The sequence below is a fragment of the Tupaia chinensis genome, unplaced genomic scaffold, assembly GCF_000334495.1.
Source record: "Tupaia chinensis unplaced genomic scaffold, TupChi_1.0 Scaffold000523_1, whole genome shotgun sequence".
NCBI lineage: Eukaryota > Metazoa > Chordata > Mammalia > Scandentia > Tupaiidae > Tupaia > Tupaia belangeri.
Window position 1 is genome coordinate 985,254 of NW_006160036.1, and position 24,047 is coordinate 1,009,300.

Here is a 24,047-nt window from a genome sequence, read left to right on the forward strand (position 1 = left end):
CCAGCAGGTGGCATGGTGGTTAAGGCACTGGACACTCCCACATGGCCGACCATGGTTCGAGTCCTGGACCTGGTGGCTTGTTTTCTCACTGTCCTCTCTTTCTCTCTGTGTCTCTCTCTGGTCAAATTAAAAAAAAAAAGAAAGAAAGAAAGAATGAATGAATAAATAAATCTTTAAAAAAAAAAATCTCACGGGGTCATGTGAGTGTGTGCTCAAAGTTCTGAAAGGAGAGTGGAAGAGGAGTTTTTTAGTGTGGCCATCCCCGTAGGGGGTCGGCCCCTACTGGCAAGTGCATGTGCCCTGTAGCAAACTAAAAAAGAAAAAAAAAATTCAGGATATTTTACAGGATAAATGACCTAGTGGCTCCAAAAAAAAAAAAAAGTCTGTAAGTCTGAAGCTATCACACCAAACAAGGACACACTCATTATTTTGATTGTGTGAATGGTTCCAACAAATGAATTATGCTGTATGCTTTCAACATTTTAGGTAATTATACCTCCAAAAAGGTAGCCAGGGGCCAGCAGTGGCATGGTAGTTAAGGCAGCTGGACTTTCACATAGCTGACTTTGATTTTAATCCTAAACCTGTTGGCTTGAAAATCACATCAGGCATGTGTGCATGTGTGCCCAAAATCCCAGGAGGAGAATGGAGGACAGGGGATTGTGGTATGGTCATTCCCCCTGGGGGTTGATTTCTAACTTTCCTTTTCACTGTCTCTTATCTCTCTTTGGTGAGTGCTTGTGTCCTAAGGCAAGAATACTAAAAAAAAAAAAAAAGAAAAAAAGTAAACAGAGGTCAACAGGTCGTATGATGGTTAAAGTGCTGGACTACCTACATGGTTGACCATGATTCAAGTCCCAGACCCGGCAACTTGAAAATCACATGGGAGTGGGGGGGGGTCAGCTGGCAGGTGGCATGGTGATTAAGGGCACTAGACTCCCACATGGCCAACTGCAGTTCAAATCCTGGACCTTGTGGCTTTCTTTCTCACTTTCCCTCTCTTTCTCTCTCTCTTACTCTGGTCAAATTAAGATAAATAAAATTAAATAAAATAATTCATTTAAAAAAAATAAAATCACACAGGGTGCAGGGTGCATGTGTGTATGTGTGTGTGCCCCAAATCCCAAGAGAATGGAGAAGAAGGAATTACTGTGTGGCCATCCCCCATGAAGAATAATTTCTCACTTTTCCTCTCTCTCTCTTCAGTGAGCACACTTACCCTATGGCAAAATCTTTTTTTTTAAAGACATATATAAAAGGACATAACAGAAACGTAGTGTGTCTCTTACTTGGATCATTATTTATTGATTTATTTTTAAAGAATAATTATTCAATTTTATTTATTCATTAATTTATTTTAATTTGACCAGAGACACACACACACAGAGGGAAAGCGAGAAAGCAAGCAACCAGGTCTGGGACTCAAACCGTGGCTGGCCATGTGGGAGTGTCCAGAGCCTTAATCACTACACCACCTGCTGGCATCTTGGACCATTTTAAAAATAAACTAATTGTAAAAAAGACATTTAAAAAAATACTGCATTGGGGATCAGCAGATAGCAGTTGGCTATGTTGCTGAACTCCCATGTAGTCGACTGTGGTTCGAGTCCCAGACCCAGTGGCTTAAACTCACACTGGGCATGTGTGCATGCATGCCCAAAATCCTGAGGAGAATGGAGAAGAAGGGATTGCTGTGTGGCCATCCCCCCTGGGGGGTGATTTCTCGCTTTCTGTCTCTTTGTCTCTGTCTTTCTGGTGAGCACATGTGCCCTGTAGCAGAAACCTCTCCCCCAAAAAACAAAACAAAACAAAACAAAAACCTGCATTGCTTAAGCATTTGATGATATTGAGGAATTTTTGTAAATTTCATTAGGCATTATTACTTAATGTCATGTGAATCTTTATGGGGGGGAAATAATATGTTATTTGGAATTTGCTTTAAAATAGTCTGCAAAAGCAAAAATAAAAAATGCTAGGCTAGAAAGATGAAACAAGATTTGGTACAATTAACTAAGTTTACAAATTACAAAATTATAAAAAGTCCAGAAAACAATTGTTGAAGCTGGGTGACAGATACATGGGGGTTTCATTACACTGTGCATATTACACATTACACTATTTTCTTGACTTTGTGTTTGAAATGAAACTTTTTTTGGTGTGTGAGTTGCTGAGCTGCAAAGGGCGAGCTCCCTATCAGTTACCATCATTTTAACGGAAGGCTGGAGCATCATATCCAGTTCCCTCCCCTGCAGGCTGGCAGGCCTCCAGGCCCAGCAGAGGTGTTGGAAGCGCTGCTCCTCCACCCCCAAGAGCAGGATAGAGCTGATCAGGCTGCAGTCCCTAGCAATTCCAGTTTCCCTGGGGGTTCCTCCCCTGCTGGCAGGGAGATTGCCTAGGGGTGGGCAAGGATGGGAAGGAGAAAACAGGAAAGGAGGCAAGCCGTGGAGTGCTCCTTTCAGTCTAAGCTGACTTCGTGCCAGGAGGCAAAGGAACCAGCGCACCCTCATGATTCATCACTAGCCTCCAGCAGACCAGTGGGCAGGACACCCAGGAAGTGAAAGTCTGTAGAGATGGCAATGCAGCTGCAGTGCACTCTGCAGCGAGGAAACCGAGGAAACGGATCCCACTGATGAATGCTGGGTTGGCCTCCCAGCATCTGTTATCTACCTCTGTGATGGCGTCAAGGTACTAGCATGGCCTCTATCTAACACCCTCTATCTAACACCGTTGATGCCTGCGATTCCACTGTCAGCACTGCACCGGCTCTAAAGACATGTCAACTTTTGGATTTTGAGTTTTCCTCCTTCCTGTTGAGAAGCTAAGTGAGCAATGGGCCTTATCACTTGCAAGGGCAGATTTGCATACACTTTCATGAACCCCTAAAACCCTATTTACAGACACCGGGCTAAGAAACCTGGATGGAGGGCCAGCAGGTGGTTTGGAGATTAGGGCAGCTAGATCTTCAATTCAAGTCCCAGACCTGGTGGCTTGAAAAACACTCTGGGTGCTTATGTGTGAGTGCCCAGAATTCTGAGGGGACTGTAGGAGAAGGAATTACAGTGTGGTCATCCCCCCTGGGGACTGATTTCTCCCTTTCCCTCACTTTCTCTCTCCAGCATGGCAAAAATCTGAAAACAAACAAACACCCTGGATGGAGTTAACTAGCTTGAAAGCTTTCATTCCTTTGAAAGAAGCAAGGTAGGTCATCTCCAGAAGTCTTCTTTAAAATGCAAATAATCCAGGAAGGGTCAAAATGACTAGCCTGCCAGTGTGAAAGTTTTCCCAGCTGATGCAAGGAGAGATACCCTGAGAAGTTGTAATAGCAAAGTGGGGAATGGATAGCCCAGGAATGGGGAATTTTCAAGGCGGCACAAAATCTTGCCTAGAACTGGGAAGGGAATGTTTTAGACAAAGAGTTCTAATAGTTACTTTTGCAAAGGCAAGAGCCTTGTGAATTAAGTGTTATTAACATCCCCATGGTAGAGATGAGAAAATTGAGAATGAGGAAGACAAGTGACTAACGCTACCCAGCTAGTGGCAGGGCTGGAGTCAGCCGCTCAGCCTGAGATCAAAGGCCATCAGTAGCATGGCTCCACAACAGCACAGGCTCACCCACCAGGCTCATTTGATCCTCACAATTAGGTATCCCTGGTTGATAGAAAAGGAAACTGAGGCAGCTCAGCCTCTACAGGGAGCCCCTTTGTGTTCTCTGCTTACCCCGGACAGTTGGTGTGGGGGCATCCCATCCTGATCCTCCTTGGAGCTTGGAGAAGGATTTGCCAAGAAGTCTGAAGAGTGTTTCAGGCTTGACCTCCTGTCCTCACTGCCCCTAATTGTTTTCTAAAATCCTTTTTATTGAATTATCAGAGTGTAATGGAAGAGTCGATGAGACTCGCTGCAGAGTTACAAGGCCAGGGCTTGCTGGGTAAAAGAAAGCAAAACCCAAAGGCTCCCTGGGCCCAGCGATGGTATAAAATATGTATTTTTACATAACTGGGAGAAAAAAAATAAACGGGCAAGGCTGCCCCATGGGGGAAACGCCTCTTTCTGTATTTCCATTATCTCGTTTAATGCACAGTCAGGCAGGAGCCTCAGCGGGAAAGTAAATACCGGAGCCTTTTCCCTCTGAGTCTCCTGGTGGGTTAAGAGGCAGAGGAAGAGAAAAGGCAGAAATACAAAAGGGGTGTGTGCTTGGAAACCCATTAAAACTGAGAGGACAGATTGTGGGGGAAGCCTGAGCTGACCTGAAACAGCACTCCGTTGAGACAGCACCTCTCCTTTGTAGTGGAGGAGGTAGCCTCAGTAGGCTCTGGGTGAACTATTCCAAACATGGCCTTCCTTATCAAGAAGGAAGATAGGGTGTGGGCCTTTCTAAAGAACAATCTCCACACCAAACACGTACCGAGCAGGTGCTGCTACGTGCCAAGTACTCTGCACAGTGATGTTTTCTGCACTAGCTCATGTCAATTCATTCCTATGGACGAGAACAGGGACTCACTCGAAGGTCACACAACTAGCAAGTGGCTGACCCCACACTCTGTTTTGTTTTAACTGAGCTTGGAAGAGGGAGGGGGGACCAGCAGATAGTGTAATGGTTACGTTGCTGGATTCACGTGTAGACAACCACGGTTTGAGTCCCGGACCGGTGACTTAAACTCACGCTGGACACGTGAACGTGTGTGCCCAAGATCCCGAGGGGAGAATGGAGGAGAAAGGACTCCATTCCTCCCAGGGGGGTGATTTCTCGCTTCCTGTCTCTCTGTCTCTCTCTGTCTTTTCAGCCAGCAGATGCGTCCTATAGCAAAACCTCTCCAAAAAAAAAGGAAGCGGAAGGAAAAGGAGGTGTTTCTTTGTTAAGGTAGCCAAACCACACAGATATGGCTGACCACTGGCAGTCACAGGGAAGCTGTCTGACCTAGTATTTGCCTGTCTTTAGTTTTTGATCCTAAAACTGTTTTACTGGAAACAGAATTCTCTGGAGAAGGTGCTGGTGGCCATATTATGGCTGTGGCATTAAGAATCTCACTCAGGAGATCAGGGGAGCTTGAGTTCTGGTCCTGGCTTTTTTTTTTTTTTTTTTTTAAGAGGTTTTTGCTATAGGGCATGTGCACTCACCAGAAAGACAGAGAGAGACAGAGAAATAGAAAGCAAGAAATAACCCCCCAGGGGGGATGGCCACACCGCATTCCCTTCTCCTCTCAGGATCTTGGGCACGCTCACACATGCGCCTGGTGTGAGTTTAAGCCACCAGGTCCGGGACTCAAACTGCGGTCGACTACATGGGAGTTCGGCAACATAGCTGTTACGCTAATTGCTGGTGCCCTCTGGTCCTGGCTTTGACATTGACTTGCTAGGTAATATTGAATGAGTTAACTGGAAATTATAGGTTTTGGTGATCTCTAAAGGGTCTCTCTAGGTCAACATTAAAAGACAGATTGAAGGCCAGCAGGTGGTGTGGAGGTTAAGGAGCTGGATCCCACATGGCCAGCCTCATGGTTTGAGTCCTAGACCGGTAGCTTGAAAATCATGCCAGGTACATGTGTGTGCAGGCCCAAAATCTAGGGAGAAGACTGGAGGAGAAAGGAAAGGATTGTAGTGAGGCCATTCCCCACCTCCTGGGGAGGATACTTTACTTTTTCTCTTTCCCACTCTGTCTGTCTTTCTCTGGTAAGTTCATATATCCTATAGCAAAATCTAAAAAAAAAAGACAGATTGAAAACTAGATACAGGGCTGGCAGGTGACGTGGTGGTTAAGGAATTGGATTCCCACATGACCAATCATGGTTCGAGTCCTGGACCTGGTGGCTTGCTTTCTCACTTTCCCTCTCTCTCTCTCTCTCTAGTCAAATTAAAAATAATAATAAAAAAAAGTAATCAAAAGAAAAGAAAATTAGCTACAGTTGGAAGACTGTCTTGAGTGAAACTAACAGTTAGATGAAAAGACCTGGGAATCAGAAGGTGGGTTCCCATCCTCGATAACCATTTATGGGCATCAGGACCGGTAAACAGCATAATGGTTACATCATTGGATTCCCACATAGTTAGCCGTGGTTCTAGTCCCAGACTTAGCAGCTTAAAACTCACACTAGGTGCATGTGTGTGTGCACCCAAAATCCTGAGAAGAGAATGGAAGAGAAGGGATTGCAGCATGGCCATCTCCTGGGGTGGGGGTGGGGGTTTCTTGCCTTCTGTCTCACTAGCAAGCACATGCACCCTATAGCAAAAATCTCATAAAACAAAAACAAAAATCATTTATTGTCCTCAATCTTTTTTTTTGGGGGGGGAGAGGTTTTCGCAATAGGGCGCGTGCACTTGCCAGACAGACAGAGAGAGACAGAGAGACAGAAAGCGAGAAATCACCCCCCAGGGGGGATGGTCATGCCGCAATCCCTTCTCCTCCATTCTCCTCTTGGGATCTTGGGCATGCACGCACACGCGCCTGGCGTGAGTTTTAAGCCACCGGGTCCGGGACGCAAACCGCGGTAGACTACGTGGGAGTCCAGCGACATAGCCATTAATTACGCTAACTGCTGGTTCCCAGCCTCAATCTTATGCCTCAGTTGCCCATCTATCAAATGAGAATAACAACTGGGCTATTGGGACCAGTACACGGCATAATAGCTATGTTGCTGGACTCCCATGTAGTCGACTGTGGTTGGAGTCCCAGATCTGGTGGCTTAGACTCACGCCGGGCATGTGTGCATGCGTGCCCAAGATCCCAAGAGGAGAACGGAGGAGAAGAGATCTTGGCATGGCCATCCTCCCTGGAGGGTGATTTCTTGCTTTTTGTCTCTCTGTCTCTTTTGGCCTTTCTGACAAGCGCATATGCCCTATAGCAACCCCCCCAAAACAAACAACCAACCAACCAAACAAACAAACAGGGCTCTTGGTTTGTCTTAATACGTGATTAAATGAGATAGTTAACATCTAACACAGACCTGGCAAAGAGGACTTCAGTCCCCAGTACCTATTCTTATGGTTACTGCCCCTCACATCTGTAAAGAGCTGACTCAGGAAAACTGGTCTTATTAGTGGTAGGGAGCCTCAAAACAACACAGGCGAGTGTTTGTCACCATTATTCCCACTTGTGAGGTGGAGAAACTGAGGCTTTGAGAGGTGGTCTTGACTCAGTGGATAGATTTGCTAACTCACTAACCTATGGAGCAGTCCTTTGTGACCCCGTTTTTGTTTTTTTTTTTTTTTTTTGAGAGGTTTTTGCTATAGGGCGCATGCACTCACCAGGAAGTCCGAGAGAGAGAGACAGAGAGACAGAAAGTGAGAAATTACCCCCCAGGGGGCATGGCCACGCTGCAATCCCTTCTCTATTCTCCTCTCGGGATCTTGGGCACGTACGCATGCTCGCCTGGTGTGTTTAAGACACTGGTTCTGAGACTAGAACCATGGTCAACTACATGGGAGTCCAGCGACATAGCCATTATGCCATCTGCTGGTCCCATGTTACTGTTTTTTTTTTTTTAAAGAATTATTTTATTTAGCTTTATTGATTTATTTAAATATGACCAAAGAGGAACAGAGTGAGAGATAGAGAATAAGTGAGAAAGTGGGGACTGGCAGGTTGCATGTGATTAAGGCTGCTGGACTCCCACATGGCTGATTGTGGTTTGAGTCCCAGACCTGGCGGCTTGCTTTCTCACTCCCCCACCCCTTGGTCTGTCCCTTTGTGGTCAAATTAAAATAAATAAAGTTAAATAAAATAATTCTTATAAAGGAAAAAAATAAAAAAGAAAGTGAGAAAGCAAGCTCCCAGCTCCAGGACTCAAACCGCTGTTGACCATGTGGAGTCTAGCGCTCTTAACCACCATACCACCTGCCAGCATCAGAGTTTTTGTATTTATTTATTTTTAAATAATTATTTAATTTAACTTTATTTATTATTATTATTTTCCAGGTTGGTCAGAGAGAGAGACAGAGACAGAGAAAGCAAGCCACCAAGTCCAGGACTTGAACTGTGGTTGGCCATGTGGGAGTCCAACGCCTTTAACCACCACACCACCTGCTGGTCCTGAGAGTTTTTATTTTTTAAGAATTATTTAATTTTATTATTACTATTTTAATTTGCTATAGGGCACATGCTCTCACGAGAGAGAAAGAAAGAGAGAGAGAGAGAGAAAGAGAAACTGAAAAAACAACCCACTAGGTCCGGTACTTGAACTGTAGTCAACCGTATGGGAGTTCAGCGCCTTAACCACCACGCCACCTGCTGGCCCGGTGACCCTCGGTCTTAGTGAGCCACCAGCAGCACTGGGATTTGAACCCGATGGAATTGTAATTGTGCAATTCCCATAACCCACTGGGACTCCACCAACTATTGACTAGTGGGTCACCTTGTCAGTGCGAGGCCAGGGAGAGGGCGGGACCTTGGGCGGGCCGTCTGCGCCCAGCCCTCGGGAGGAAGCCAAGGTCCACACCGCGCCACTCATTGGTTGCGGCCAGCAGGTGCATCCTCGACCAATGAGCTGTGCCGGGGGCGGTGCCTCCGAGGCTCACCTGGAGGCTGCGGCGCTGCCAGGCTCAGTGGCGTTGGGAGCCGCACAGCACCTGTGAGTTCACGGAAGTCTGTAAAGACTCTAGCCCGGCCCGGCCCGGCCCGACTCGACCGCGCCCGGCCCCCGCCTTCGCTCGGCACCCGCCCGGCCCGCCATGGGCCCTCCGCGCCGCCAGCGCTTCTGCTGCTGCTGCTGCAGGTACGTTGAGCCCCCAGACTTCAGGGGACGCCTTTCGGCCCCACTATCCGCTCCCGCGTCCCACGTTCCTTCCTCTCAGTCTTCCCCGCTTCCCTTTTGCCAAGAAAGTTTGGAGGCAAAGAACCGGGACCTTCTGGAAGCTGCGCGGTGCTCTGGGCTCCCCAGAGTGAGGGCTGGAGGGGGCGAAGTGCGAGCACCGCGTTGCCCGCTCCCGCCACCAAATACCGAGGTGGGGGGCGCGCTTGGCTGCAGGCCCCGGGGACTCCGGGTTGGCGGCAGTGTGGGCTTGGGGAGGGCGATGAGGGCGTGGAGCAGAGTGGGGGGTTCGGGGTGTGGAAAAGGGGCGCTCCGGTGCAAGTAAAGGGGGAGCCAAGAGTAGTAGGGATGAGCCCCCAAGTAGAGAAAGGGGTGTCTGGAAAAATAAAGGCACCTGCCTTGTAAAGAAAGGGTAGTGAATGTAATAGAAATGGGGGCGCCCTTGGGATAAGAATGTGGGGCTAAAGGGTGCTGAGCGCCCCCTCGGTATGAGGAAATAGACTCAGGAGCAGGAGCCAACTTGGTCTAAGGAGAGTGGGATTGGGAAGACTAAAGAAGTCTCCCGTGTAATGAAAAAGCAGACAGGAAAGACAGGTGGGCTAGGCTGGCAGCAGGTGGCTCCAGGGCCTGTCCTAGGAGTTCTGGGGTCTTGGCGGCAGCAGGTTTTCTGGATGGGAGAGGATGACGTCACTGTCTGTCAGAGGGGTGGTGAGGAAAATCTCACCATCGGGCGCCTGAAGGGAGGGAGGGGAGGTGCTGGTTTCGTGTGGGCAGAAGGGAACCCTCCAAGTCACCCAGGCCCTGTATCTCTTCTGTACCCCAGGTCTCCCCTCGGCTCTGCCAGGAGCCGGAGCCTTGCCATTCTGGCTTTGGCGCTGAGAGCTACACCTTCATCGTCCCCCGACAGCACTTGGAGAGAGGCCGAGTCCTGGGCAGAGGTGAGGGCGGCACTAATGTTGTTGGTGTGGGGTGGGGTTGGGAAGAGGCTGAGAAATTGAACTCCCACACCCTTAGGTTGGGATGGGCAAACTCCCTCCCTGGCTCAAATGACAATTCCTTGGTATTTACACACTTAGGGACCTAAACTTTTGCCACCATTGAACCCTGTGGTTAAGTAGAGGTCACCCTGTCTGATTAACTATGTTACAAAGGGGCGGTGGTTGTGGTGGCGTGACACTTATTAGAGGCCTTCATTGTTTCTCACATTGTCTTGACAACTTTAGAGACAGTCTGTCATTACAGACTGCAAAAACCTGTTGGTTGGGAAGGTGGTGCAGCAATATTCCCGTTTTATAGGTGAGCAAACTGAGGTTCAGAGTGACTTTTACTTGCCCAGGGTCAGCAGAGTAGGAATTTAAACTGGGATCTGACCATCTGTTCTGCATCATCTCTGGAAAGACTGAGAAGCCCCGTCTTGGCTACCTGGGTTGTGTTTTTTATTTATTTATTTTTTAAAATAATACTTATTTTAATTTTATTTATTCATTGACCAAAGAGAGAGACAGAGCAAGAGGGAAGGTGAGAAAGCAACCCACCTGGTCTGGGACTTGAATTGAGGTCAGCCACATGGGAGTGTCTAGTGCCTTAACCACCATGTCACCTGCTGGGCCCATGGGCTGTGTTTTTTGTTTTTTTTTTGTTTTTTTTTTTTTCAATTATATATTTATTATTATTTTTTAAGAGATTTTTTTTTGCTGTAGGGTGCATGCCCTTACCAGAGAGGCAGAGATACAGAAAGACGGTGAAAAATCTTCCCATTAGGGGGGATGGCTACACTGCAATTCCTTTTCCATTCTCTTGGAATTTTTACACACACACCCTAAGTGTATTTCAAGGCGCTGGGTCCAGTACTCGAGCCATGGTCTAACATGTGAGAGTCCAGTGCCTTAACCACTATGCAACCGACTGGCTCCTATTATTATTTTTAACTTGATGAAAGAGAGAGAGGGGGAGAGAGAGAGAGAGAGACCGATCCTCCAAGTCTGGGATTTGCACTGTGATCAGTCATGTGGGAGTCCAGTACCTTAACCACTATGCCACCTGTCTGCCCTGGGCAGTAGTTTTTTTTCATAGAGATGAAAACATTTTGATGCAGACTATTTCCCCCAAGGAATAATGATTTTTTTTTTTTTAAAAAGAAACTCTGACTCAGGGGATGAATATGCTGCACACAAACACCTAATGTCCTGTAGGCCTTATCATTGTGATAATCTAGAGTTTGCTTTATTCCACTTCAGTGTTGCCTAGGGGCGGGAGCCAGGGAAGGAACTGGTTTCTCTTCTGGTTTCACTGATTCCCAGGTGCTTGGTTTATATCAAACCACTTTCTCCTCCCTCATGGTTTCATTTGATTGTGTGAGTATCAAAACAATATAAGAAATACTTTTTAGAAAGTGAAATCACCCACAATCCCCCTGAGGGAATGCTTCCACTGTGTTTATCCTTCCAGTCTCTGGCCACATGAAAAATCGGCAATCATGCTGTTGTTACCTTAAACTTTTTTTTTGAACTTTGGAAGTTGTTCCAACTGTGGGCGGCGCTTTATTTCAGAGAAACTGCAGCTTGATTGATTAGACATATTCGGTCTTTTCTGAGACCTCTCTGTGTTCTGTGGAGCCATATATTGGATCAGAAAAGAAGTTTTGTCCACCTGATACTGTAGTGGGTCTACCTTGTCCTCTGCCTAATGTTTGGTGTGACCCTGGGAGGAAATTGAGGAGATGTGGATACAGGAACGCCCCAGCTCTGCCTTCTGAACTTCACATTCTAGCTTGCTGCGAATGTCCCAGGATGCCCTTGGATGGCACTGTAGGATGGGTGGTGTGGGCAGCCTGGGTTGTTTTGGTGGACATTAGCGGGCAGCGAGGACTGACCTGGGAGGAGGCAAACTAGACCCAGCTTGACAAGTGGAGTGCAGGGATCAGATTTTGGAGTGTGTGAGTATGACGTGTCTCAGCATAGGTGGTCGTCACTTTGTTTTCCTGCACCAAGACATTAGGTAGTCCTGAAGGCAGCATAATCTGATTTTTATTTCTCCCGTCTAAACGCTTGTGTCTGATCAGTAATAGCATTATTACATGTTAATAAAATTGTTATTATTGATAGCAGTAGCCATTCACTTTTGCCCGAGACTCTAGGGTAAAGGTTTTGTATATTTTACTGTTTCTGTAGCTCTCTCCACAGTGTGTGCTCATTTAAGCTTCACAAGACGGGTAGGGGGGTGTGGCAGGTGGCATGATGACTCAGGGCCCTGGACTCCCACATGACTAATCACGGTTCAAGTCCTGGACCTGGTGGCTTGGTTTCTCTATTTCCCTCTCTCTCCTCTATTTTAAAAATTTCCCTCTCTCTCCTCTCTTTCACACTCTGTCCCTCTCTGGCCAAATTTAAAAATTAATTAATTAGTTAATTAAATAAAGTAATTATTAAAAATAAATGAGGGATTGGCACATGGCATGGTGGTTAAGGTGCTGGCTCCCACATAACCGTTTGCAGTTCTAGTCCCGGACTTGGGGGCTTGTTTTCTCACTTTCCCTTTCTCTCTCTCTCTCTCTCTCTCAGGTCAAGTTGAAAAATAATAAAATAAATAATTCCTTAACAAAATAAACTTCACAAGAACCTGTTATTTCCATTGTTTAAATTAGGAAACTGAGGCATAAAAAAATTGATTAAGGGGCCAGCAAATGACATAATGGTTAGGACGCTGAACTCCCACATGGCAAACCGTGGTTCTCATCTAGGACCTGGTGGCATGAACATCACACTAGTGCATGTGCGTATATTCCCAAGATCCCAGGAGAAGAATGGAGGACAAGGGATTGTGGCATGGCCATCCCCCTGAGGGATGGTTTCTTGCATTTCCTCTCACTGTCTCTGTAACTCTCTCCAGCAGTGTGTGCACACACCCTAAGGCAAAAACCTCTTTAAAAATTTTATTAATCTATGGAAGGATCTGTAGTTGGTCTTCCTCTTTCTCCTAAAACATCTGGAGGAAGGGCGTAGAAAGAAGATATGTGGGGAATAAGTTCCCATCGTGAAGTAGACAGAATCAGATGTGTTGCTAGGGTGGGGCCCCGAGAGGAAGCAGATCTGCTGGAGCTAGTTCAGACAGGTGGTAGGTAGAGTTGGGGGCCATGGGGCTGGTGGTTTTGGTGGGTGGGAGAGGCAGCTCCCACCAGCATCCCACAGGCCCCTGTGTGGCTGGTTCCAGTTCCCTTTGTGTCTAGACCTCGCCCCCATTCATCAGGTTTCCTAACATTTAACTGTTGTTGGCCTTTTTGGACTGTGGTGTCTCTTTGTACTAGTCCAATGTGGAATTGCCCCAGGATGGAAGTGCTCTTCTGGTAAAATTGCACATTTGACCTCAAATTGGCCTCATGATTTAAAAAGGCAGCCAGGGTTTCAGAAGTTGCTTTACTCTGGACAGTGCAGGAAAATGAGGAATGTACCACTTGAACTGGCTTTAAACATTGGTTCCTGCAGCATTTGCCACATGGGAATTCGAAAACAAGGAATCTGTCACTTTTTACCCACAGATAGCTGTAGAGTGTCACAAATAGTTACTGATTAGTTTCCATTTCTTGCCACAGACTGGTTTGAGAAACCCATTGGGATCTCAGAGGTGTGAGCCCAGTGCACACAGCTTTAAGATAATTCAAGGGTGGAAGAAGAAAACCTAGCAGGTTTTAAGGTGGTGGTTTCCTTCCTCTTCTTCCTTTACAATCTGCCCTTGGAGAAAGCAGGACCCTGTGCTTTGGGTCTGAGCCTCAGATGCTCCTTGGATTGACCTAGTTCACAGGCACCTGCCTGTGTGCATTAAACAAACTCCCCCCCCCCTTTCTAAAGAATGTGCTGAAAGGTGGTGAAAACAGTATGCAGGCCCCCCTAATTAAATTGGACTTTGGAAAAGCAAACACAGAACCTGTTTGGGATCACCTTACATCATCAGATACCCACACCCCCATCCCTCAAGCTCCTAAACTTCACTTCCTCAATTACTCATATCTATGACGAGGGTTGATGCAGCAGGCTAGGAGACTAGTGGGCCACCCTCCTGCCTTTGCCTCTCAAGGGAGGCGGAGGCGGAGGCGGGAAGTCCCAGGCCCTGCAAGGCCATTTAAGGAAGGCTGGCTGCTGCTTCTCTCTGCCAGGTGGCTATGGAAATCCTTGTTTGCTCTCTGGGGCTCTTTATTGGGTGAGCCTTTTCTTCCAAAATGCTCACCTGGGTGTCTGTTACACATTCTCTTCCAAGCAGAGTCTCAGATAAGCCAGACACTGAATCTTATCACCGTTCACATCTCCCAGAAGCTGCCAAAACTCTGAATCCCCGAGAGGCACCTGTCATAGTCTAGACTCAGCCATTTTGGGGTTCCATTCTGCCTCGACCCCATCTCCTCTCAGGACATGAGGCTTTCAAGGAGAGGAAAGAAATCAGCATGGCACGTTAGGATAGTTGAGTGAGTGCACAGAACATCTAGGTTTGCATTTCGGCAACTAGCTGTGTAGAGACTTTTCTAGGAGGCTCAGTCACTTTTTTCTTTTTAAGAATTATTATTTTTTATTTTTTAAATTTAACTTTATTTATTTAAATTTGACCAGAGAGAGACAGAGTGAACGTGAGAGAGAGAGAGGCAAAATGAGAAAGCAAACCACCATGTCCAGGACTCAAACCATGGTTGGCCATATGGGAGTCCAGCACCCTTAATTAACCACCATGCTACTTGCCGGTTCCAAGCCTCAGTCATTCTTAGGAGCCTTGGTTCCCCATCTGTAAAGTGGGGGTGGCAGTAGTTAAGGTTTTTGTGAGGATAAAGTATGTACATCCCTTCATTTAGTCACCAAATGTGAGGGCCTGTTCTATGCCTGCACCAGGCAAGACCCAGGTTACAGTGATGAGTAAGTGGACCAGCCAGCCTGTAGCAAGTGGTTAAGTGCTGTGCTTTAGGAGCTGAATCCCACATGGCTGATGACGATTCGAATCCCAGACTGGGCCACGCCCAAAAGCCTGATGGGAAGGAGGAATGGAGGATGAAGTATAGTGGCGTAACCGCACCCCATCGGGAGGTGCTCCCCCTCTCTTTCTCATGATTGTGTGTGCCCTTTGGCAGTTAAAAAAAGGTATATTAAATCAGCCATGGACTAAACGTAAATACAAGTGAGAACAAACAGAAAGAACGAAAACGGGTCAGCTGCGGTGGTGCAGCAGCAACGCAACACTATGTGGCGAAGGCCACAAGGGGTCCTGGTTTGTGTCCTGTGCATGCAGGGCAAGCCCATGCCCAGCTGAGGCTGGGTGTGATCCATGGTGTGAAGACCCTGTTGGGGGTGACTGTCTTTGTCTCTCTCTCTCTCTCTTATGGAAGAAAAAAATAAGTAAACATTAAAAAAAAAAAAAAGCAAAACAGAAAGAATCATTAAATGGTGGTATTTCTTAGGGACACAGTAAAAACTCATGTATTTCGAAAAAAGTGAATGAACACGTAAATATTTACTACCTCGGCTTATATTTTTTATCTCTTAAATTCTCAGTGGACTTTGGCCAGCCCTCAAGATTGTAAGTAGGCAGGGGAGAGTTTGGTTTGTCAGAACTTTCTAATATGCCTGTGAGGGCTATGTGCCCAGCCATTTGCTTTTGAAGCCAAGCTACAGACTGAGTGTGCCACTGAGTGTGCCTTGGGGATACCGTGTAGTGATTGCTTCCTTCTGGAAGCTACGGAGGGCAGAGAAGGGAGACCTCAAACCTGAACCTGAAAATGGAAGGGCAGTTAGTCATTTTTATGTGTTTTTCATTTTTGGTCAATTAAAACCAAATTTATGGTGGCTTCCTTGTCTCTCTCTCCTATTGTTTTTGTTAAAGTTTCCCTTTTATATACTCTAGCTTATGCTTGCTACTGTTGGGAGGCCTTCAGGCCCCTTCCCGTTCTGCTTACTATTTCCCTTTTCTCCTCTTGTCCCTCACTTCTCCCCAAGATTCTGGTGGCAAATATAAAAGGTTTCAGAGTCAGACTGCCTAGATTTAAATGCAAGTAATGCCCCTCGCCAGTCTAGGGACATTGGTCAATGACTTTTCTCTTTAAGCCTTAGTTTTCCTGCCTGTAAAATAAGCATAATAGTACCAGCATTATAGGGTACATCAAGTGCTTAACTAATATTATATATATATATACACACACACACACACACACATACATATATATGAATTATTTTATTTAACTTTATTTATTTATTTATTTATTTATTTTGGAGAGGTTTTCGATATAGGGCGCGTGCGCTCGCCAGACAGACAGAGAGAGAGACAGAAAGCGAGAAATCACCCCCCAGGGGGGATGGCCAGGCTACAATCCCTTCTCCTCTCGGGATCTTGGACACGCACGCACACACACCCAGCATGAGTTTTAAGTCACCAGGTCCGGGACGCGAACCTCGGTCGACTACGTGGGAGTTCAGTGACATAGCCATTGTGCTAACTGCTGGTTCCCCAACTTTATTTATTTTAATTTTATCAGAGAGGGACAGAGTGAGAAAGAGAAGAGAGAAGGAAAATGAGAAAGCCAGCTGTCAGGTCCGGGATTTGAACAGTGGTTGACCATGTGGAAATCCAACATCCTTTACCACCACGCCACCCCCAGCCCCATTATTAAATATTAGAGCCCCTTGGAGTACTTGTTACTATCAGACTCTCTCATGAACCTTTGGTTCAGAAGTTCCTGTGTGCTCTCTCCCGCCCAGCAAACCAGCCAGACCAGTTTCCTCACTCTGCCTTCCTCTGTTAAGCAAATATGGCTCTGCAAACAGACCAGAGTGCCTTTGTGAGAAAAGGAAAGTCTGGGGGTTGGTAGGTGGTGTGGTAGCTGAAGGCACTGGATACTCACATGGCTGACCACAGTTCAAGTCCTAGACCTGGTGGCTTGCTTTCTCCCTTTCCTTCTCTCTTTCTCTGTCTTTCTCTGATGAAAACTGGAAAATAATATTAATAATGATAATAAAGTTAAATAAAGTAATTCTTTTAAAAAAAGGAAAAGGAAAGCCTGTGTCATTTTCGCTTGTGCAGTGTGCTGAAGTAGATTTGTTGTGGGTTAGGAAAGGGGACCTGCTCTTGGGTGTTGTTTAAAACTGGGGTGTGAGGGGCATCTGGGGGTGGGGAAGACAAGATGACCTGGAACTTGTCAGCTTCTGCTTGTTTAAAAGCATGTTGTAATACGAAGAGATATCAACAAGTTCATGGAAAAATGGAATTAAATTTTGGTGCAGAAATTTTGAAATTCATACATAGTTTTTTTCTTTTTTGAGAGAGAGAGAGAGATTATTGCTATAGGGTATGTGTGCTCGCTAGAGAGAAAGAGACAGAGAGAAAGCAAGAAATCCCCAAGGGGAATGGTCACCCTACAGTCCCTTCTCTATGTTCTTCTTGGGATTTTGGACATCCATGCACACGCACCTGGTGTGAGTTTTAAGCCCCCAGGTCTGGGACTTGAATTATGGTCGACTACATGGGAGTCCAATGATGTAAGCATTATGCCATCTGCTGATTCCATACATAGTTTTTTTTTTCATGAAACACACTATTCATGAAGTCTTTGAAGACCGTTTGTACACATTAAGGATACCATCTTTCCATTGGCCAAAATACACTGCCCCTAGCCCCCGAGACCAGGGTTCACATCAAATCTGGGGGACTTGACAAATGCGGACCTACTCTCCTTCATGTGCACCAAGGTCTTTGAGGGTGAGGTTCTAGACTTGGCCAAGCGTCTGTTGCCACCAGGTTCACTGCCCTGAATAACCCCAGAGGCTACCTCACACATGTTTGATGAGTAAATACTTGTGGTGCCAGCCAGAGTGGGAGCATCTGGTTGTCCAGTCTGAGGCCAGCAATCTAAGGGCACCTTTGAACAGAGAGAGATAAGGCTGGTCGTTCTGCTGTGTCCTCGAAGGAGAGCTCTCTGGGTGCACCGTAGAGTGGACAGAGTGCAGGAATGGGAACCCTGAGAAATAGCCAGTGTACATCTCACCACCGTGCAGTAGATGTAAGACCCATCCCCTGCCTCAAGGAGAGTCCAGAAAATCTCTGCGAGATCCATCAGAGATTAAGTCCAGTCCACTCTGAACTTGCCGAGGTGTGGGAAAATGCTCAGCATGCCAGGAGTGGTCAATTTCGCTTGCTGCCCTTGGTGAGTAAAAGGTGTCCAGCAGGCACAGAAAGGGAAAGGACACTTCCGGAAGAGGAAATGGGATGCCCATAGGTTGGTCGGGTCACAGGCCGAAACTGTGCCTTCCTGGATTTGGAGGAGTTGCAGGGGACGAGGCTGTGGGGGGAGTACAGGTGGGGCCAGGCTACCTCACACCTCGGGTTCTAGCCCATAGTATGGAGGGTTTTCTTGTTCTGCACTTTTTTGTAGGCATGTCATTCACTTGGCTAAAAAATAAGTTCGAATAATGTTTTCACGAATGAAGTTTCTCCAGAAAGTTTGTGGAGAATGTATATTATGAAAAAGTATGCATGGGGGACCAGCAGGTGGCATGGTGGTTAAGGCGCTGGACATTCCCACATGGTTGACCACGGTTCAAGTCCTGGACCTGGTGGCTTGCTTTCTCACTTTCTCTCTGTGTGTGTCTCTCTCTGGTCAAAATAAAATAAGTAAATGAATAAATAAAATTAAAAATAAATAATTCTTTAAAAAAAAAGTATGCATGGATTTCAAAATGTTTGCACCAAGGTAAACTCTACTTAAATCTACTTAAAAGTTTTTTCAAGAAAACTTTGAAGTTCCCTTGTGTAAGTAAATAAAGAAGTCTCCTTCTCACCCCTGTCCTTGTCTACTCTTCACTGAGTTCTTCCCCAGGGCACAGGTAACTAATTAGTTTCCCACGGGTAACTGATCTTATCAGTCTCTCAAGTATCCTTTTCAGGCTTTCCTCAGGGAAATATAAAAATAGTTTTATTTCTTTTTGCCAGTGTAAAATTCTTAATATATCATCCTTTTACACAAAGCATAGCATATGACATTGTCTTATACCTTGTTTTTCTCCCCAAAATTTATCTGTGTATTCTCTCTTTAGAGAGCGAATTTCCATGTTCTTTTTATTTATTTATTTTTAAGAGAGAGTTTTGCTATAGGGTGCATGCGCTTACCAGAGAGAGACATAGAGACCGAAAGTGAAAAAGCATCCCCAACGGGGGAATGGCCACGCCACAGTCCCTTCTCCTCCATTCTCCTCCCAGGATCTTTTTGGTTTTGTTTTCTATTATTTTCATTCTGTCTTAACTGTTACTTATTACACCTTTTAGATACAACAGCGAATATGATCAGTGGGACTGACACACCCATGGAGTTCATGGGGGGTATGGAAGAAACTTGGACCTGCAAGTAGTGAGTGGTAGAGACAGGGTTTCTCCTTAGATCTGGTTGTTTTCAAGGTTAGGGCCTTCTTCACTGCTTTGTTTAATGTTTCGGACAAAATCAACAATCAAGATTCTTTTTTTTTTTTTTTTAGCTGATAAGCAGAACTTGTTACTGCGCAGGTCATGATCTTGCCCTCCAGGTGCTTCATTCCTAAACAGAGGAAGAGCTACCCCACAGGCAAGGCGGTGCCAAACTCCTGGTGGGCAACTGGCTTATATGGCATGGCTAAAGCCATGCTCATTAATGGGCAGTTTATTCATGACTTTTCCAAAAACACAGCCTCCTTCTGGGATCTTGGCCATTTACGCACATGCACCCAGTGTGACTTTGAAGCCACCAGATCCAGGACTCGAACCACTGTCCAATGGGAGTTCAGCGACATAACCACTATACCACTTGCTGGTCCCATGTGATTCTTATTTTTTTAATTTGACTAGAGAGAGACAGAGAGAGAGAATAAGAAAGCAAGCCACCAGATCCAGGACTGCCATGTGGGAGTCTAGCACCTTAACCACCACACTACCTGCCAGCCCCACCTCCATGTTCTTTTATTTCTTTATTTTTGTAGCGATATGTGATGGATACCATAGTTTATCAGTCAGTGATAAATGTACACAAGATTGTGTCCAAGCTTTTAGAAAACTGCTGCAGGGGAAAAAAACCTGGCATAATTCAGCCTTCGTAAGTGGTCCAGGGTATCTAGAAGATGTATTTCCATGGTGGGCCTGTTGGGTCAGGGTACTTTTGATTGAGATAGTGACTTCAGGACCAGCAGATGGTGTAATGGTTACATTGCTGGATTCCCACATGGTCAACCATGGCTCAAGTCCCAAAGCAGTTTCGAACTCACTCTGGGTGCATGTGCATGTGTGTCCCAAATCCCCAAGACTGGCAGAGAAGGGATTGCAGCATGGCCATTCCCCTGGGGACTTTCTGTCTCTCCCTCAAGCACGCATGCCCTATAGCAAAAATCTTTCTTAAAAAAAAAAAAAAAGATAAGACAGTGATTTTCACAAGGACTGTCTCAATCCGCACCCCCACTGGCAACTACAAACAGCAGATTCCTACTGTTCCCGTGGAGGTTTCTGGTTTTATGTTTTTGTTTTTGTTATTTTTAAATTTTTTAAATTTTTTTATTTTTGGAGAGGTTTTTGCTATAGGGCGCGTGCGCTCGCCAGAAAGACAGAGAGAGACAAAGAGACAGAAAGCGAGAAATCACCCCTCAGGGGGGATGGCCACGCCGCAATCCCTTCTCCATTCTCCTCTCAGGATCTTGGGCACACACGCACACGCGCCAGGCATGAGTTTTAAGCCACCGGGTCCAGGACGCGAACCGCAGTCGACTACGTGGGAGTCCAGCGACATAGCCATTACGCTAACTGCTGGTCCCATGTTTTTGTTTTTTAAGAAATATTTTTAAACTTTTATTTATTAGTTATTTTTTAATTTGACCAGAGAGAGAGAGAGAGAGAGAGGGACAGTGAGGAAGTAAGCTGCCGGGTCTGGAACTCCAACTGTGTGGTCTGCCATGTGGGAGTCCAGTGCCTCAACTACCATACCACTTGCTAGCTCCTCCAGTGGAGGTTTTAAGCAACAGATTGAGAAAGATGTGTGCTTTCCTCTGGGATGACACAACAGTTTTAATTGGGGGGAAGACTTCAAGGTTTCCAGCGCTTTACATGAGTCTAAACAAGAAGTAATTCCAGCTACCTTAAAATGTTCTTTTGCACTGACAAAGGTAATAGAAGAGAATGAGGAGTAAGTGCGGGGGAGGAAAGTTAGTTCTTGGTTAGGAATGTATGTCTGAGTGTCTGCGGGACTCAGGTGGAATTATCAAAGAGGTATTTGGGAATTTCAGATCTGTAAAGAATTGAAAGAATATTGGGTACTTATCTAAATATGATTTTGTATAGAACAATGGTCTATATTCCTTAATCTCAGATACAAAGATTTTCAGAGTTCACAAACTGGAGGATAAATGGCAAAAGGTATTTATTTGAAGACTAACTATATTCAGATATAAATTAGAATATTTCTGTCTTCTGAGTGTTATGGGGTGGGCCCTGCCAAGAGTCTTACAGATGTGACAGTTTAGTCCTCACTGTGGCAAGAAAATGCACTGTCATCTGCAACTCTAGAAGAGGAAACAGGCTCAGAGAGGTCAGACAGCTTTCCCCAGGTGACCCAGCCAGGTAATAGCAGAATTGGGGTTACCACCCAGTAATTTTATCTTCCAAAGCCTGTGCTGCCATCCACACCCCCTCCTCTGCCTTGTGGCATTGCAGCATCTCCAGTTCTTTTCTTGGGGGAAAGGAATTCCTTCCTTCCCTTTGGAAAAGCTGGTTTTTCTCCCTTTTGCCTCTCACTTTGATGTTAGAATTCTCATGCTAGAATTCAGCTGCTGCTTTTTTTTTTTTTAAGAATTATTTTTAGGGGCCAGCAGGTGGTGTGGTGGTTAAAGGCACTGGACTCCTACATGGCCAACGATGGTTCAAGTCCTGGACCTGGTGGCTTCCTTTCTCACTTTCTCTCTCTCTCATCTCTCACTGCTCAAATTGTAAAATAATAATAGTAAATAAAGTTTTTTTAAAAAGAATTATTTTTATTTAACTTTATTTAATTATTATTTTAAATTTGACCAGAGGAGGTCAGAGTGGGAGAGAGAGAAAGTGAGAAAGCAAGCTGCCAGGTCTGGGACTTAAACTGTGGTCGGCCATGTGGGAGTCCAGAGCCCCTAACCACCACACCACCTACCGCTCGAATTTAGCCACTTTGACCTTTGAAGAGACACTTTTGTCTTTCTTTACCAGCATTTTTTAGCCTATTTTTCTCTTGACCTTCACTTACAAATAAATGCTGGCTGGATACACGTTTCCTTTCTATCTCTTTGAACTCAGAAAATCCACTTATGTTGGCATTCAAGACTGGGGGGTGAGTGGGGCTGGGGAAACAGAAACAAACTCCTGTTTCAACTGGGACTTACTTGACCTGCTTGAGCCAGGCAGAGCTGGGCTTGGCTCTTCCTCCCCGAAGAGGGAGAACATGCCCGTAACCTGTGAGCTCAGATATTACTTCTTGGACCTAATGGGGCGTCCCTGGAAGGGCTGAGCCTGTTCCCCACGAGCAAGATCATAAACGGTGGCCGGCACAGGACCCCGTGGGATAATTGGCCAAGGCCTAGATAATAATTAGCCAGCTTTGTAATTAGGAGCGCTCGTAACAAGTTGAAAGCTTTTCCGATTTATTTTACCCTGACAAGTTCAAGGCTAAGAAAAGCACCTGTTTCTGTGGTTTGGCATTCAAACCGTCTCTGTTCCCAGAAGAGAAGTTCTAAGAGTGTGTTCACTGGGACCAGCAAGTGGCATGGTGGTTAAGGTGCTGGATTTCCACATGGCCCACCATAATTCAAGTCCTAGATCTGGTGGCTTGAAAATCACGTTGTGTGTGTGCGCGCCTAAGATTGGGAGAGGAGAACGGAGGAGGAGAGATTATGGAGTGGCCATCTTTCCAGGGGGTGATTTTTTACTTTCTTCTCTCTTTTTCTCTCTCTCTAGTGAGTGCATGCACCCTATGGCAAAAACCTTTTAAAGAAAGTCCTTTTTGGGATTAAAAAAAAATTACTTATTTAATTTTATTAATTATTATTTTGTTTGCTATAGTGCACATGCATTCACCAGAGGGAGACAGACAGAAAAAGACGGAGAAAGAAGGAATGTGAGAAAGCAAGCTGCCAGGTCCAGGACTCGTGGCCCAGAGCCTTAGCCACCACGCCACCTGCCGGCCCCCTTATTGTGATTTATAAGGCTTCCATGACCTTGAGCCCTCATGTCCTCACACTCCCCTGTGTGCTTGCTTTGTCCAGCCCTTTCGGCCCATACCTAGAACACTAGGCCCGTTTCTACCGCAGAGCCTTTTGCACCGGCCATAACGCCTACACAGGTGTTGTGAGTCGTTGTAAAATGCCACCTCTCAGTGAGGCCTGTCTTTTTTAGTTTTCTTTCTTTCTTTTTTTGGCTATAGGGTACATGCGCCTGCCAGAGAGAGAGAGAGAGAGGGAAAGTGAGAAATAAACCCTCCCCCCAGGGGGGATAACCACTCCGCAATTCCCTCACCACTCTCTTCTTGGGATTTTGGGCACACATGCACATGTGCCTGATGTGATTGTCCAGCCACCAGGTCTGGGATGTAACCACACAGCTGGCCATATGGGATCCAGTGCCCTAACCCCCACGCCACCTGCTGGCTCCAGTGAGACCTTTGGTGAACCTCCTATTTGAAATAGTAAACCTTGCCTCTAGCACTCCCCTCCCCCTGTCTTGGCTTTATTTTTTTATTTTTTATTTTTTTCTTTTTGGAGAGGTTTTTTCGCTATAGGGCGCGTGCGCTCGCCAGACAGACAGAGAGAGACATAGAGGCAGAAAGCGAGAAATCACCCCCAGGGGGGATGGTCATGCTGCAATCCCTTCTCCTCCATTCTCCTCTCGGGATCTTGGGCACGCACGCATACATGCCCGGCGTGAGTTTTAAGCCACCGGGTCCGGGACGCGAACCGCGGTCGACTACGTGGGAGTGCAGCAAAATAGCCATTACGCTAACTGCTGGTTCCCGGCTTTATTTTTCTTTAGTACTTTTTGCCATCCAGCTTGCTATGTTTGCCACTTGATTCTTCTGTTCATTGTCTGTCTCCTCACACTAGGACGTGAGCTCTAGAAGGCCCGGGATTTCTGTCTTGTTTTGGTGCTATACTGCAGTAGAACCGTGCCTGACACAAATAGGTGTTACGAGTATCTGTTGACCCAGTCGTGGTAGTGTGCCACTCCACTGGATCTGTACAGAAGATCAGGGTTCGGTTCCCAGGTCAACCTGTATATGCTTAGTGCACATGTGTTTGCCCATGAGTCTAG

At 46.1% G+C, this 24,047-nt stretch overlaps 1 protein-coding gene across 1 annotated transcript in view; it reads left to right on the forward strand.

Moving 5' to 3' along the window:
• The first annotated feature begins 4,329 nt into the window (after positions 1 to 4,329).
• Positions 4,330 to 24,047, forward strand: part of CDH1 (cadherin 1) — a 101,289-nt gene continuing 81,571 nt past the window's right edge. The window contains exons 1-3 of the mRNA XM_006156936.3: positions 4,330 to 4,426; positions 8,458 to 8,705; positions 9,565 to 9,679. Coding sequence (XP_006156998.1) covers positions 4,330 to 4,426; positions 8,458 to 8,705; positions 9,565 to 9,679 — 460 coding nt within the window. The remainder of the gene's footprint in view (positions 4,427 to 8,457; positions 8,706 to 9,564; positions 9,680 to 24,047) is intronic.